Source organism: Oncorhynchus keta, chromosome 19 (genome assembly GCF_023373465.1).
Source record: "Oncorhynchus keta strain PuntledgeMale-10-30-2019 chromosome 19, Oket_V2, whole genome shotgun sequence".
Lineage (NCBI taxonomy): Eukaryota > Metazoa > Chordata > Actinopteri > Salmoniformes > Salmonidae > Oncorhynchus > Oncorhynchus keta.
In genome coordinates, this window is record NC_068439.1 from 25,826,004 (window position 1) to 25,839,518 (window position 13,515).

Genomic DNA, 13,515 nt, shown 5'->3' on the forward strand with positions numbered 1-13,515 from the left:
TGTCTTTTATTCTCTGTCTCTCTGTCTTTTATTCTCTCTGTCTCTCTGTGTTTTATTCTCTCTGTCTCTGTCTTTTATTCTCTCTGTCTCTCTGTCTTTTATTCTCTCTGTCTCTGTCTTTTATTCTCTCTGTCTCTGTCTTTTATTCTCTGTCTCTCTGTCTTTTATTCTCTGTCTCTCTGTCTTTTATTCTCTCTGTCTCTGTCTTTTATTCTCTCTGTCTCTCTGTCTTTTATTCTCTCTGTCTCTGTCTTTTATTCTCTCTGTCTCTGTCTTTTATTCTCTGTCTCTCTGTCTTTTATTCTCTCTGTCTCTGTCTTTTATTCTCTCTGTCTCTGTCTTTTATTCTCTCTGTCTCTGTCTTTTATTCTCTCTGTCTCTGTCTTTTATTCTCTGTCTCTCTGTCTTTTATTCTCTGTCTCTCTGTCTTTTATTCTCTCTGTCTCTGTCTTTTATTCTCTCTGTCTCTGTCTTTTATTCTCTCTGTCTCTGTCTTTTATTCTCTGTCTCTCTGTCTTTTATTCTCTCTGTCTCTGTCTTTTATTCTCTCTGTCTCTGTCTTTTATTCTCTGTCTCTCTGTCTTTTATTCTCTGTCTCTCTGTCTTTTATTCTCTCTGTCTCTGTCTTTTATTCTCTCTGTCTCTGTCTTTTATTCTCTCTGTCTCTGTCTTTTATTCTCTCTGTCTCTCTGTCTTTTATTCTCTGTCTCTCTGTCTTTTATTCTCTCTGTCTCTGTCTTTTATTCTCTCTGTCTCTGTCTTTTTTTCTCTCTGTCTCTGTCTTTTATTCTCTGTCTCTCTGTCTTTTATTCTCTCTGTACCGTTGTAGACTTGAATTAGCCTAACCCACAATCTAACATACTGTATCACACAAAGTGCACACTTCCATACTATACTTCTATACTACGCTTCCATACTATAATTCCACATTAGCCAGGCTATCAGGAGGTGTTCTCATTCTCCTAATAAGTGCCCTAAAGAAGGGCCCTAAAGAAGGGAAGGAGTCAGTGAACTAAGCGTATGGTATAAATCCACTGACCTTTCTCATCAATGATGCAGAATAAGTGAACAGAAACATGCTTCCCCTTTTAGCTGCTATGGGAGAGAGGGAGAGAATGAGAGAGAGGGACGAGAGATGAGAGAGAGCGAGAGAATGAGGGGGGAGCGGGAGAGAGAAGAGAGATGGGAGAGAGCAGGAGAGAGATGAGAGAGAGATGAGAGAGGAGAGAGAGAGAGAGAGAGAGAGAGAGAGAGAGAGAGAGAGAGAGAGAGAGAGAGAGAGAGAGAGAGAGAGAGAGAGAGAGAGAGAGAGAGAGGGAGAGAGGGAGAGAGGGAGAGAGAGAGAGATGAGAGATGGGGAGAGAGCAGGAAAGAGATGAGAGAGGGAGTGAGAGATGAGAGGGGGAGAGAGAGATGAGCGAGGGGGAGAGAGGGAGAGAGATGAGAGAGGGGGAGAGAATGAGGGGGGAACGGGAGAGAGAAGAGAGATGGGAGAGAGCAGGAGAGAGAGATGAGAGAGGGAGGAGAGAGGGAGAGAGAGAGAGAGATGGGGAGAGAGCAGGAGAGAGATGAGAGAGGGAGGAGAGAGGTAGAGAGAGAGAGAGAGAGAGAGATGAGAGATGGGGAGAGAGCAGGAAAGAGATGAGAGAGGGAGTGAGAGATGAGAGGGGGAGAGAGGGAGAGAGATAAGGGAGAGAGAGAGAGAGAGATGAGAGAGCAAGAGAGGATGGAGAGAGATGAGGTACTCATCATCATTAATGCTGTGGATTAGTGATGACAGATACAGTTACAGTATTGTTATATCAGTAATATCTCAAGTCAAGTGTTTTATCAAGGATGAAGTGTTTGGATAGTCTCTAGGGAGAGATGACATTGATAAGAATTACTCTGATTGTAAGCCTACACACACACACACACACACCTTATTAAGCTATAATTACAATGTGGCCTTTAGTAATTAAAAAACAGGTAAATAAAGTACTGCATAATAAATCTAAAGCACAATATGAATAAGCATTTCCCCTTCCAGGGCAACTTTGAATTTATCAGCATCACAACCACTGAGTTGGAAATGATGCCCTCTAAAGATAACAGAAGTGCTTATTGTTTGATTAATTCGTTCAGACCTGGCTATTATAATCTCATCTCCACTGTAACAGCTTGATCAGGAGTCAGGAGGTAATTTCATTGAGGTGACATGTTATCTAAACTACAGGAATAAAAAGCTATTATGCTAATTTCATCTCATAGTCATCAATCATCCGCGATAGAGCTGTCACGTCATTCCGTGTTCCCCCTCTGATGCGGAGTGTGTGTGTGTGTTGGAGGGAGGGAGGGAGGGGGGGGGTCGAATTGAACACATCCTCATTATATTTACCGGGACCCCGGGGCGGTGTGTGCGCTCGTGTGTAAACGGGAGGGAATCTTTGAGTGAGCAGGTCTCTCGTTCACAGACACCGTCAATAACGGTAAGTACAGTAGTCCTAGTGTATGAGGTATATAGATATTTTATTTCCTGTCTTGTAGGCCTATTTCAATTAAATCAGACTTCTCTAAGTTTATTCTGCAAGATTATTTGGATGAATGTCGGCCTACCTTCCGCTTTGTTCTCTTCTCTCATTGAGGAAGAACAACTCCGTGCACAAGGATTTCTGCCATTGTATTTTTGGGGCATATTTAGGCCTATTTTGTTTCATTTAAAACATTTGTATTTCTCCATGAAAGGGGATAAATCGAAGGTTCTAAACTGAATATAAATTCCTGAAGGAGAGGACCCGTAGGGTGCCTGCGGGAGTCCATGTGACGTCAGAGAGACAGGCGCGTTAAAAGCAGAGAGCGCATCAGGAGTGGCATGGTTGGTTTGTGGATCATAGATCACAACATCACTACCGCTTTGGACTGCAAATGATGCGTTTCACCGCGTCAGATTGACTGGACAGTAAACATATTCATTAATTCAGCGAGTCACCAACTGTCAACCGACTTGGACACCTAAAGCCATCCCCCAAAAAACATCCCAAGGGTATTACTGGGAGTTGGGGAGAACGGACATTTCCCTAGCTGAAGTTTCCCAAATACATCGAAAGAAGAGCTGAAGAAGAGCTGAAGAGGAGCTGAAGAGGAGTTGAAGCAGACTGTTCATTACAAACCAATATTGGATGCGGGCACTTTACCCGGGGTGAAAAGCAGTGCGTTTCGGTGTTGGTTTGATTTGGTAAAAGTTACCTTTATTCACAGATCTAAGACAAGCATAACCTCTCCAGATCCCACAATCGGAGGGGAATTGCAAAAGTGACCTTAGATCAACGTCTAGGAGCTACTTAATCCTGATGCACGGATGAGTGACAGTTGGACGTCGTGCTCGATCCTTTGAAGTTTGCCGACATTCACTGATGTTTGATATCATGGCTTACCCGCAGTTAGGATATCCCTACTCCCCCACACACCCGGTAAGGCGTCTCTCACGAGAACAAACATCAGTGTGGTGAAGGAAAACATTGTTTGTTTCTGTTACTATACTGTCTTCGGTTTTGCACATAAATCCTGTAGCCCAACTTTTTGTTTGCTTGACAAAATAACGAATTTATAGATAGCCTTTTTCGTTTTGTGCTCATGCATTGCATATTGGTTATATTCTTCCTGAAGAATCTATTCTTGTATTCGCGCCAGTTCCTCATGAGCACGAGCTCTCTGGCCAACTGCCTCGAGCCTGGCGGAAGGTCTCTCCTGGACTCCGGTGTGATGCCTCCCTCTCCCCAGCCTCTCCGGTGTCCGGTGTACGAGAGCAGACTGCTCGGCTCCCCGGGCCAAGAGCTACCAACCCCGGCTATAGGTCTGGGTGTGTACGGAGCTGGCTATGGAAAGAGCCAGGGGTATTATGGCACCTGCGGAGGCGACGCAACAGCCTTATATGCCAGGGTATGTACTTATCTATATAGAATTTCGTTTATATATATATATTTCTTCTTGTTTCACTTAATTCATCATGTCAGCGAAAATTAAAAGTACAGACATTTGCCCAATTCGTACGTACTGGACTGTTCCATATCGGGCTGCCATATCTGTGGTGGGCACGTAGCCTAAACAAAACTATGTTTGACAGTCAGGTTTTGAAAGGTTTTCTTAAGTTTTCTCAATCACAATGAAATAATAATGAATAATTAAATATTTTGATTTCATATTTGCAGGGAACATTGGAGTCCAAAGATGGAGCGGCTGCGCATGTGGGGGCCTCTCAAACCCCTGCTTACTATCCGTACGATTACGCATTTGGACAGTATCCATATGACCGATATGGGTATGTCTACTAAACATGCTATCTGTTTCTAAATAACTTGTAATTCTGTTATAAAACATTTCAATTGTATCTAACCGTGAGAAATGGTGATAACGCATGCGTAATTGTGGCATAAAATTGTTCCATTTACGAACGCATATCTCCTGCACAATGTAATAAGTCAAACCCCTTAGAGTTCCAAGTACAAGGAGGAAAAAGTAAAATATTTGAAAACTCCAGCACATCTTAGATCCAATAAACATAGGATTGAAAATAAAATATTTCAAATAAACTCCTATTCTGACACCCCTCCCCTCTCCTCCCTTCTCCCAGGTATGGGTCATCAGTGGACAGTGCAGCTGCCCGGAGGAAGAACGCTACCAGGGAGACCACCAGCACTCTGAAGGCCTGGTTGCAGGAGCACCAGAAGAACCCGTATCCCACCAAGGGAGAGAAGATCATGCTGGCCATCATCACCAAGATGACACTCACACAGGTAACAACTGGCTCAGTTTGGAGACTGAATATGTTAGTTGGAGCTCTACTGAACTTATTGTTGGGTTCCAGTACATGTCTGATGGAAGAGCACTATGTACTGGTTAGTCACGGTGCTCCTCACTTTTTGAGGAGCACTACACTGTAAAGGAGCTGCAGTGACTTTGACAGTAACTTACAAGCAGCTCCGTGGCAAGTAAAATTATATATTTCATATTATAAACAGGGTGGTTCGAGCCCTGAATGCTGATTGGCTGAAAGCTGTGGTATATCAGACCATATCCATGGGTATGACAAAAAAAATACTAATCTGTTCTAATTACGTTGGAAACCAGTTTATAATAGCAATAAGGCACCTCAGGGGGTTGTGGTATATGGCCAATATACCACAGCTAAGGGCTGTATCCAGGCACTACGCTTTGTGTTTTGTCTAAGAACAGCCATTAGCCATGATATATAAGTCATATACCATACTCCTTTGGGCCTTATTGCTTAAAAACAGTACTCCAGGGGTAGACAACCCTGCTCCTGGAGTGCCACAGGTACAACTAGGCACCATACCCGGTCAACTGAGCTAATTGATCTGTTCAGTGATTGACTAAATTCCGCACCTGGTCTTCCAGGTCAGTTAAATCAAAAACATGAAGTACATATTCGAGTTCCGAGTTAAATTGGTACAGCATTCTTACTCACAGGTGCAAACAGAGCAACTGGAAAACGTGTGGCGAGACAGCATTTCCCGCAGTACTTCATAATCTGGTGTTGCCATTTTCAAAGCAGCAGTACCGACAGGGCCAGTAACTTCTCAGCACATTTTTGAATTCCAGTTCAACATTTACCTGCTCTGTCGCCGCCTACCATTGTAGACTACACTCAGAAAAGTCATGCTATTTGTATTTGTGCAATATAATTGACCGTACAATCAAGCACCACTACGCTCACGCAAGTCACAACTTCTCGAGCACTGCAGAAGTTGATAGCTAAAATCGAACAGCACGTACGAGTTCTCAAGTAAAAAGAAGCGCCCATCAATCTACTTGCCGAGCTTATTTATTTTAGTGAAAGTCATTTACAAAAGTAAACCTTCAATAGTGAACACACTAGCATTATGCTGGCTACTACTGATAGTCTGCAAAGAGTAAGCTACAAAATACCCTTTAGCATTCCTCTTTCCTGGCCTACTATAGACAGTTAGATATCTCCTTTGGAACGCAATTGTCTTAAAGGGACCGCATCCTATTTTGAGATGTAAAAAAATATTCTCAAAATAACATACTTTAGAAACAAAAATGAATGCAATTATTACAACGTAATGACTTACATTGCTAAATTATATTAAACAGCTTTTAATACATATCATACTAATCAAATATAGGCTATTAATAGCTGCATATAGAGAGAAAGCATGCAAACCTAGGCCCTGTGTGACCCCAATGCATTTAAAATTACACCATGTCCGGGCCAGTAGAGATTCTGTTTGGGCCAGTAGATTTTGAGCCAAGTTAACATTGGACCCTGTCATAGCCTACGAATAGGACCCAGAGTTATACCTGACCAGGTCATGATATCAGTGCAAACTCCAGGCCCAGCAAAGACATGTATGAATTTTGCCTCATCACTTTTGAACCTGTGTTGCAGCCTCTGGGTGCAACAAATATAGTCTCTTACAAAGCACACCTCAAAATATGTTAATGAGACAGAAACAACAATGCCATGCACCCGCTAGTGGTCAAAACATTTTGGGAGCTCCAAAGACATGGTACGCTACTGTATTCTGTGGGATGGAATTTCAGTACCATTTGAAATACAGTAAGTATTTCCCCACCCACAACATTCTCCCACAATGCACCATCATTTACAATATGCTAGAGTATTTTACTGCTGATAATACCCCAAATTACCGTATAAATTACAGTTTTCTGTTACAGTGTCAGCACTGGATACTCACAGATAAAGATTACATCCCACAGAAATGTCTTCTGCTTTATCCTAAAAGCAATTAGAAACACAGGTTGGAGAGGTTGGAGCAGAGGGCAGCCGTACTGCAGTGCCCCTGAAGCAGTTTTAGGGGTTAAGTGCCTTGCTCAATGCCACAAAGGCCAGATGGGGAATTGATCAAATATGCAATACTATCTTAATGTGTTTGTTCATTCAGGTGTCCACGTGGTTTGCCAATGCACGGCGGAGGCTGAAGAAGGAGAACAAAGTCACATGGTCACCACGAGCCAATAAGAGCTCTGACGAGAGGGGCTGTGATGATGACAGCGACAGTGCAGAGGGATCACAAGAGGAAGAGCCAATCAAAAGCGAGATAGATGTTGATGGTGAGTGAATGCGTACCATAGATTTATATCATTAACTAGAAGAAGCTATTAAAATGGCGCCTATTAATTTAGATGGAAGTTGCTTTCTATCAGGCTGTCAAGTTTATGATTGTTAAAACATCTATGTATTTTTGGGTTGTAGATTCTGTAACAGCGAGGTGTGTGGACCTACAACAGAGTGATCTGGAGGACTTTGATCTGCTTGAGTCGGATGGTTCTGACTGCGACCCTAAACACCAGTTTCACACCAACGACACCCCAGTACACACACCACCGGACCACCACCACCACCCCAAAGACCCTTCTACCAGCCCACTCAGACATACCCCAGACACATCCCGACACGGGAACGAGCGGTTGCCACTGTCAGCAGACTGTCCCAAACACACACCAGAGCACAACCGTACAACCAACTCATTCTACACTCAACAGGACCTGCAAAGTACAGAGAGCAGCAAACCTAAAATCTGGTCCATCGCACAAACTGCTGCTATCCAACCTGAATTCCCTGCATGCATGCACACAGCCACCCCCAGCGAGTCTCTCTCCCCAAGGGGGTATCCAACTGAAGTACCCCACCTGAAGGTGGGGTCGGCTGGGCAGCAGGACTCGCCGGTGACTACCCTCAGAGATTGGGTGGACGGGGTCTTCCACGACCCCCTGTTCCGACAGAGTTCCTTTAACCCTGTGTTGTCCAAGCCAGCCATGGACAGGGCATGGATTGGGTTAAATAGACAGGTGATGGAAGGCAGAACTCTGGGACAACGTTCTGTTGAACATGTTACTTCGTCTTTGCAGAATGTATAGACTTCTTTACAGAGACTTACAGAGACTTACAGAGACTGCTGTAGAAAGGTATATGAGCTCCCTGTGATGGCACATGCTTCCATGCCTTTTTTTGTTTTAGAAAAGTGTCAATACATCGATGTAGGCTACATCAGTGTCAGTAAATAAGTTCTGCATAACCTTCAAATTCTTACTACTTTCAGTTTAAAACACAGATGTAAATGAGTGGAAAAGAGGGATTCAATCCCTTTGGACATAGAAAAGCAATGTAGTAGCCTACTCATTCTTCAGGTAAAATGAACCCCTCAACAGATTAGAAAGTGCTGGAGGGTTTGATCACAAAAACACTGAAAATATGTAGTTTTATGATGTTGGAGTATCACATTAGTCGTTTATTGGAACTTTGTCATTCCTACAGCACCGTGGGAATAGCTTAGGGGGAGTAGCCACTGGCCTACACCGTTTACAGACCTTTTATAATAACCAGATGCATGAGAACACCATTTCTTTCTCTTAAACGAAATAAAGCATCATATATGTTTTGCTTATGATCACATCTGATATGACTATTTCACACGTGTATACATGTTCTTGCACTAAAGTCCGATTGCAGTTGTTGAGTCACTGAAATAAACAATCGTTTTTTGCAGAATGATGTTCTCTCCTTATGCGTCTGTTTGCTCGTGGCGTTCGCTCTCCATGGTGCTGAAACTGTGTCGCTAAATCATGAAAATATATCATAGCCCACAAATGAAATATAAATAGGTTTGTTTTATATTTTTTATTGAACTTAACATTTCCTCCAAGACTGAATATTTTGCACATATAGTTAGTTCCTCAATGAATGCACATTGGAGATCGAGATATACTGTAGTAGGCTATTTTTCCCTCAGTTTGTGTGTGTGTGTGTATGTTTGTAAAAAGAGGGCAAGCTGGGCATCCTTGAGCCGTGACTAATTCCAACACACAGAGGACAGGGCTGCTAAATTGTTAAATCGATGCCACTTCCACCGCGGGCCCAGATATAGCAGCAATCAGTGATGCGTCTCTTTTCATTAGCCGGCTTTTGACTGCATCAACCTGGGACCATGAGCTGCGCATCCACCGCTCTCTAAACGGGTCACTCCATTATAGAATATACTCCATTAGCGAGGAGTTGAGCTGCCTAACACACTTCTTAATCTAATAGCTTTATCTCCACTGACTTCATGCAATATCTCTTCTGATTTGCCAGCTGACGGGTTAGGAGTAGCCTAGGTCTGACATTGTAAGACGATCCATAACATGATGCCGTTCAACCCGAGGGTTGAGGGAGACTTTTCCAAATATTAAGGCTAGAATAATAAGTGGCATGAGAGGGATCGAATGGATGGATACTATTGATACAAATGAGGTACAATTCGATTTGTTAAACATCTTTAAAAAGATATAGTGATATGATGGGTGTGGTGATTCAAATACCAAAATAAGTCCACGACGTAGGCCTTTACTGAATATATATATATATCACTATATCTTTATAAGATGCTTAATGTCGTTGTATCAAAGACAATTTAGTAAATATATAACATTATAGGCCTACTGGAATAGTTATCACCCTCTCTTCAACTCAAATCCTACAATATCCCAAAAACCTTCAGTTGTCAAGAACAATAAATTATTCAACATAACTTCACGAATTTGAGGCTTTATAAAATGTTCCATAAACACTTTCTAAATAAGAGTTAAAGAACAATTAAGCGGTAGGGTCCAGGATGAATAAACTACTTTTCCCTCTCTTCTTTTCTACTCAGTATTCGGGTTTAGGAAAGATGATAAAGTATTAAACAGAACAGAGCCGAGATCTTCTGAGGCCTTGTATGGAATTAACCATTTCAGTCTAAATAATTCAAGACGAATTCAACCGAGAATTCCATTCTTTTTCTGCTTCATAAATAAATTAGATTTAAGATGATAAATAATGACATCTGGCCCTTCCTGTAAAGTTTACTTTCTTTCCTCAGCGCAATGAATGTAGACATAGTATATCGAACAATCCTGTAGTCTTATTTACATAGAGCTAGCTAAGGATTATAAAGCGGTACAATGAACAATCTCTGAAATAACGCTCGACACACACAAAAAATTATGTTTCTAAATAGTACCAGATTGAGGTTATTTGGCTTGTAACCATAGCATAAACCCTTTTAATGTAATTTAAAACCATTTTTTTGGAGGTTCAATAAAGAACCATGCTCATAAGGTTCTACCTGGAACCTACTATATGGTGCTATAAAGAACCCTAAGATTCTATAAAAAGTAAAAATTAAAAACTGATCTTAAATAGCAGCAAAAAAGGGTTCCACTATGGTTACAACCCTTTATGTGGATGTACAGAACCCTTTTTTATGGTTCTTTACATAACCTTTATGGAGAATGGTTCTATAAAGAACCTTTCTCAATCTGAAAGGTTCTTTCACAAGACAAGTCACTGGCCACAGTCATATATAATATGTAATGGCATACAGTGCTTTCAGAAAGTATTCACTTAACCCATATTTTGTTGTGTTACAGCCTGAATTCAAAATGGATTCAATATTTTTTTTCTCGCCCATATAAACACAATACCCCATAATGACAAAGTGAAAGCATTTTTGGGGAGATTTTTGCAAATGCATAAAATATGAAATGCAGAAACATCGTATTTACGTAAGTACTCACACCCTTGAGTCAAAACTTTGTATAAGCACCTTTGGCAGCGATTACAGCTGTGAGTCTTTCTGGTTAAGTCTCTAAGAGCTTTGCACACCTGGATTGTACAATATTTGCCCATTATTCTTTTCAACTTTATTTCAACTCTGCCAAATTGGTTGTTGATCATTGCTAGACAACCATTTTCAAGTCTTGCCTTCGATTTTCAAGCAGATTTAAGTCAAAACTGTAAACTCAACCACTCAGGAACATTCACTCTCATCTTGGTAAGCAACTCCAGTGTAGATTTGGCCTTGTGTTTAGGTTATTGGCCTTTCTGAAAAGTGAATTAATCTCCCAATGTCTGGTGTCTTTTCAATTCTTCAACCTCTATCAAGTTGATTAATAAGCATTGCTAGACAGCCATTTTCAAGTCTTGCCATAGGTTTTCAGGCTGATTTGATTCAAAACTGTAACTAGGCCACTCAGGAATATTTAATGTCATATTGGTAAGCAACTCCATTGTATATTTGGCCTTGTGTTTTAGGTTATTGTACTGCTGAAAGGCGAATTTGTCTTCCAGTGTCTGTTGGAAAGCATACTGAACCAAGTTTTCCTCTAGGATTTTGCCTGTGCTTAGCTCTATTCCGTTTCTTTTTATCCTAAAAAACACTTCCTAGTCCTTGCCGATGACAAGCATACCCATAACATGATGCAGCTACCACCATGCTTGAAAATATGACGAGAGGTAGTCAGTAATGTGTTGTGTTTACCCCAAACATAACGCTTTGTATTCAGGACATATTATGTACAGGCTTCCTTCTTATCACTCTGTCATTTAGGTTAGTTATGTGGCAGAACTACAATGTTGTTGATCCATCCTCAGTTTTCTCCTGTCACAGCCATTAAACTCTAACTGTTTTATAGTCACCATTGGCTTCATGGTGAAATCCCAGAGTTGTTTCCTTCCTCTCCGGCAAGCTAAGTGTGGAAGGACGCCTGTAACTTTGTAGTGACTGTGTGCATTGATCTAAAGTTGCAATTAATAAATTCACCATGCTCAAGGCAATTTTCAATGTCTGTTTTTTCTTACCCATCTATGAATAGGTGCACTTCTTTGCGAGGCTTTGGAAAATGTCCCTAGTCTTTGTGAGTGAATCTGTGTTTGAAATTCACTGTTCGACTGAGGGACCTTAAAGCTAATTGTATTATTTCATTTTTTATTCATATCAAAACATTTTAGAAAAACTTAATTCCACTTTAGACATTATGGGGTATTGTGTGTGGCCAGTCACACAAAATCTGAATGTAATCCATTTTAAATTCAGGCTGTAACACAACAATGTGTGGAAAAGGTAAAGGGGCGTGACTACTTTCTGAAGGTGCTGATAACACAACACATTTGATATACTCACTCATGGTGGTACAAAAAGAGCTATGAGAAAACCACACCACAAAATATTCTAATAAGCTGCCTACCCTATATCAAAAGTTTCACTAAAAGAGCAAAGAACCCTTTTGTGATCTGTAAATAACCACTGAAAAGCTCAAAAGGGTTATTTGAGTCATTATGGTTCCACATAGAACCATCACCCTTCCCAAAGAAGCTTTGAGTAACCCTCATTTTTTAGTGTATAGGCTACCATTCCACTTTATTCAATCGCAATTTGTGAGATGATAAACTCCCAAACCTGAATGAGAACTCTACCCCAAACCAAGACGCTCAATAATAGGCCTATATCAAAAGGTTCAAAACGAACCACCCCCAAAGTTCAGTGTGCTTATATCATCCATGCCGTTTAGCTCTGAGGTGAGAGGAGATATGAGGGAAAAGATATGAAGAGATGTGAGGGGAGAGGGAGAGTAGGCTTAACGGGACTGGAGTACCTGTTTACACCCTCAGCTGCTGCGGTGACATGGGGCCTCAAGCGCTGGAGACCACTAGCCTGTCTTGCAGAGCACTGTACTGATGAGTGGCAACTTGTAGGTTTTCTCACTGTGGGTTAAGTTCAATACTGCATGTGTTCCATGTCTCTGTCTGTCCAGTGGAGATGTGTATCTGTTCTCCACCCTCTCTTTGTCCTTTCTCCCTCTTTACCATCCTCTGACTTTCCTTCCATTCCATTCTCTTACCTCTACTGCTAAATTCTTCCCCACTCTCTCCTTCCTCTCTGTCATCTCTTCCTCTCTGTCCTCTCCTCCTCTCTTCTCACCCTCTCTCTTCCACTGCCCTCTACTCTCCCTCTCTCTCAACTTAAACCAGAGAAGCAGTCTAGACACACAAACAATATATCCCACCCTGCCTCGTCTCTCTCACTTCTCCCACACAACACCAAGCTCTATGGGCCAGATAATGCATTAAGCCATAGTGTGTTTAATGCCCCAGTCTGGTAGAGTAGCAGAGACAGGTTAGACCTGATGTTAGCTTGTCTGTTTCACACCACTAAGAAAACAGCCCCACCACAGCACACCCTGTGGGGACGCATCATGCAAACATTCACAGTCAAGCATCTGTCAAATGCCCGACCGGTGAATTTCTTTCTTGCAACATAAAGTCTTCCATTACATTCAGATTATTTTTGATAGTGGTGGAACCATAGAAATTACTAGAACATGCAAAGCCCCTCCGACCACAGCAATTTGACAGTTACATATGGGTGGAACTATCCACAACATTAATTTATATATTGTGCATTCTAATATAATTGCATTCTGTCTCCCATAATAAGGTGGAAGCCCTGTTTTTCAGAATTTCTAATTCTGAAGAAGGTCTGTGTAAGGGTGTTTCTGCAGACTCCAGAGGAGGAAGTTCATTTCTCTAGGCTCTAAGAACATTATATTGACTTATCCTAAACACTGTCTGCACCTTCAGTCTAACACCTAGCCCACTCAACACCCTCAATCACACACACACACACACACACACACATGCACCTACGGACACACACACACCTATGGACACAC

The 13,515-nt window shown here is 41.6% G+C and overlaps 1 protein-coding gene across 1 annotated transcript; it reads left to right on the forward strand.

Moving 5' to 3' along the window:
• Nucleotides 1–2,858: 2,858 nt before the first annotated feature.
• LOC118397727 (iroquois-class homeodomain protein irx-4-B-like) lies at nucleotides 2,859–8,503 on the forward strand. The gene is made up of 6 exons (XM_035792625.2): nucleotides 2,859–3,449; nucleotides 3,670–3,918; nucleotides 4,188–4,297; nucleotides 4,610–4,772; nucleotides 6,927–7,095; nucleotides 7,238–8,503. Exons 1-6 carry the CDS (start codon nucleotides 3,393–3,395, stop codon nucleotides 7,900–7,902), a joined length of 1,413 nt encoding a protein of 470 aa, XP_035648518.1. The 5' UTR covers nucleotides 2,859–3,392; the 3' UTR covers nucleotides 7,903–8,503.
• The last annotated feature ends 5,012 nt before the right edge of the window (nucleotides 8,504–13,515 follow it).

Excerpts from the sequence above, each read along its gene's own strand:
- LOC118397727 (XM_035792625.2), top strand. The coding sequence starts at position 3,393 with ATGTTTGATATCATGGCTTACCCGCAGTTAGGATATCCCTACTCCCCC. Across the intron at positions 4,298-4,609 it reads TATCCATATGACCGATATGG|GTATGGGTCATCAGTGGACA; the intron begins GTATGTCTACTA and ends CCCTTCTCCCAG. Across the intron at positions 4,773-6,926 it reads CCAAGATGACACTCACACAG|GTGTCCACGTGGTTTGCCAA; the intron begins GTAACAACTGGC and ends TTGTTCATTCAG.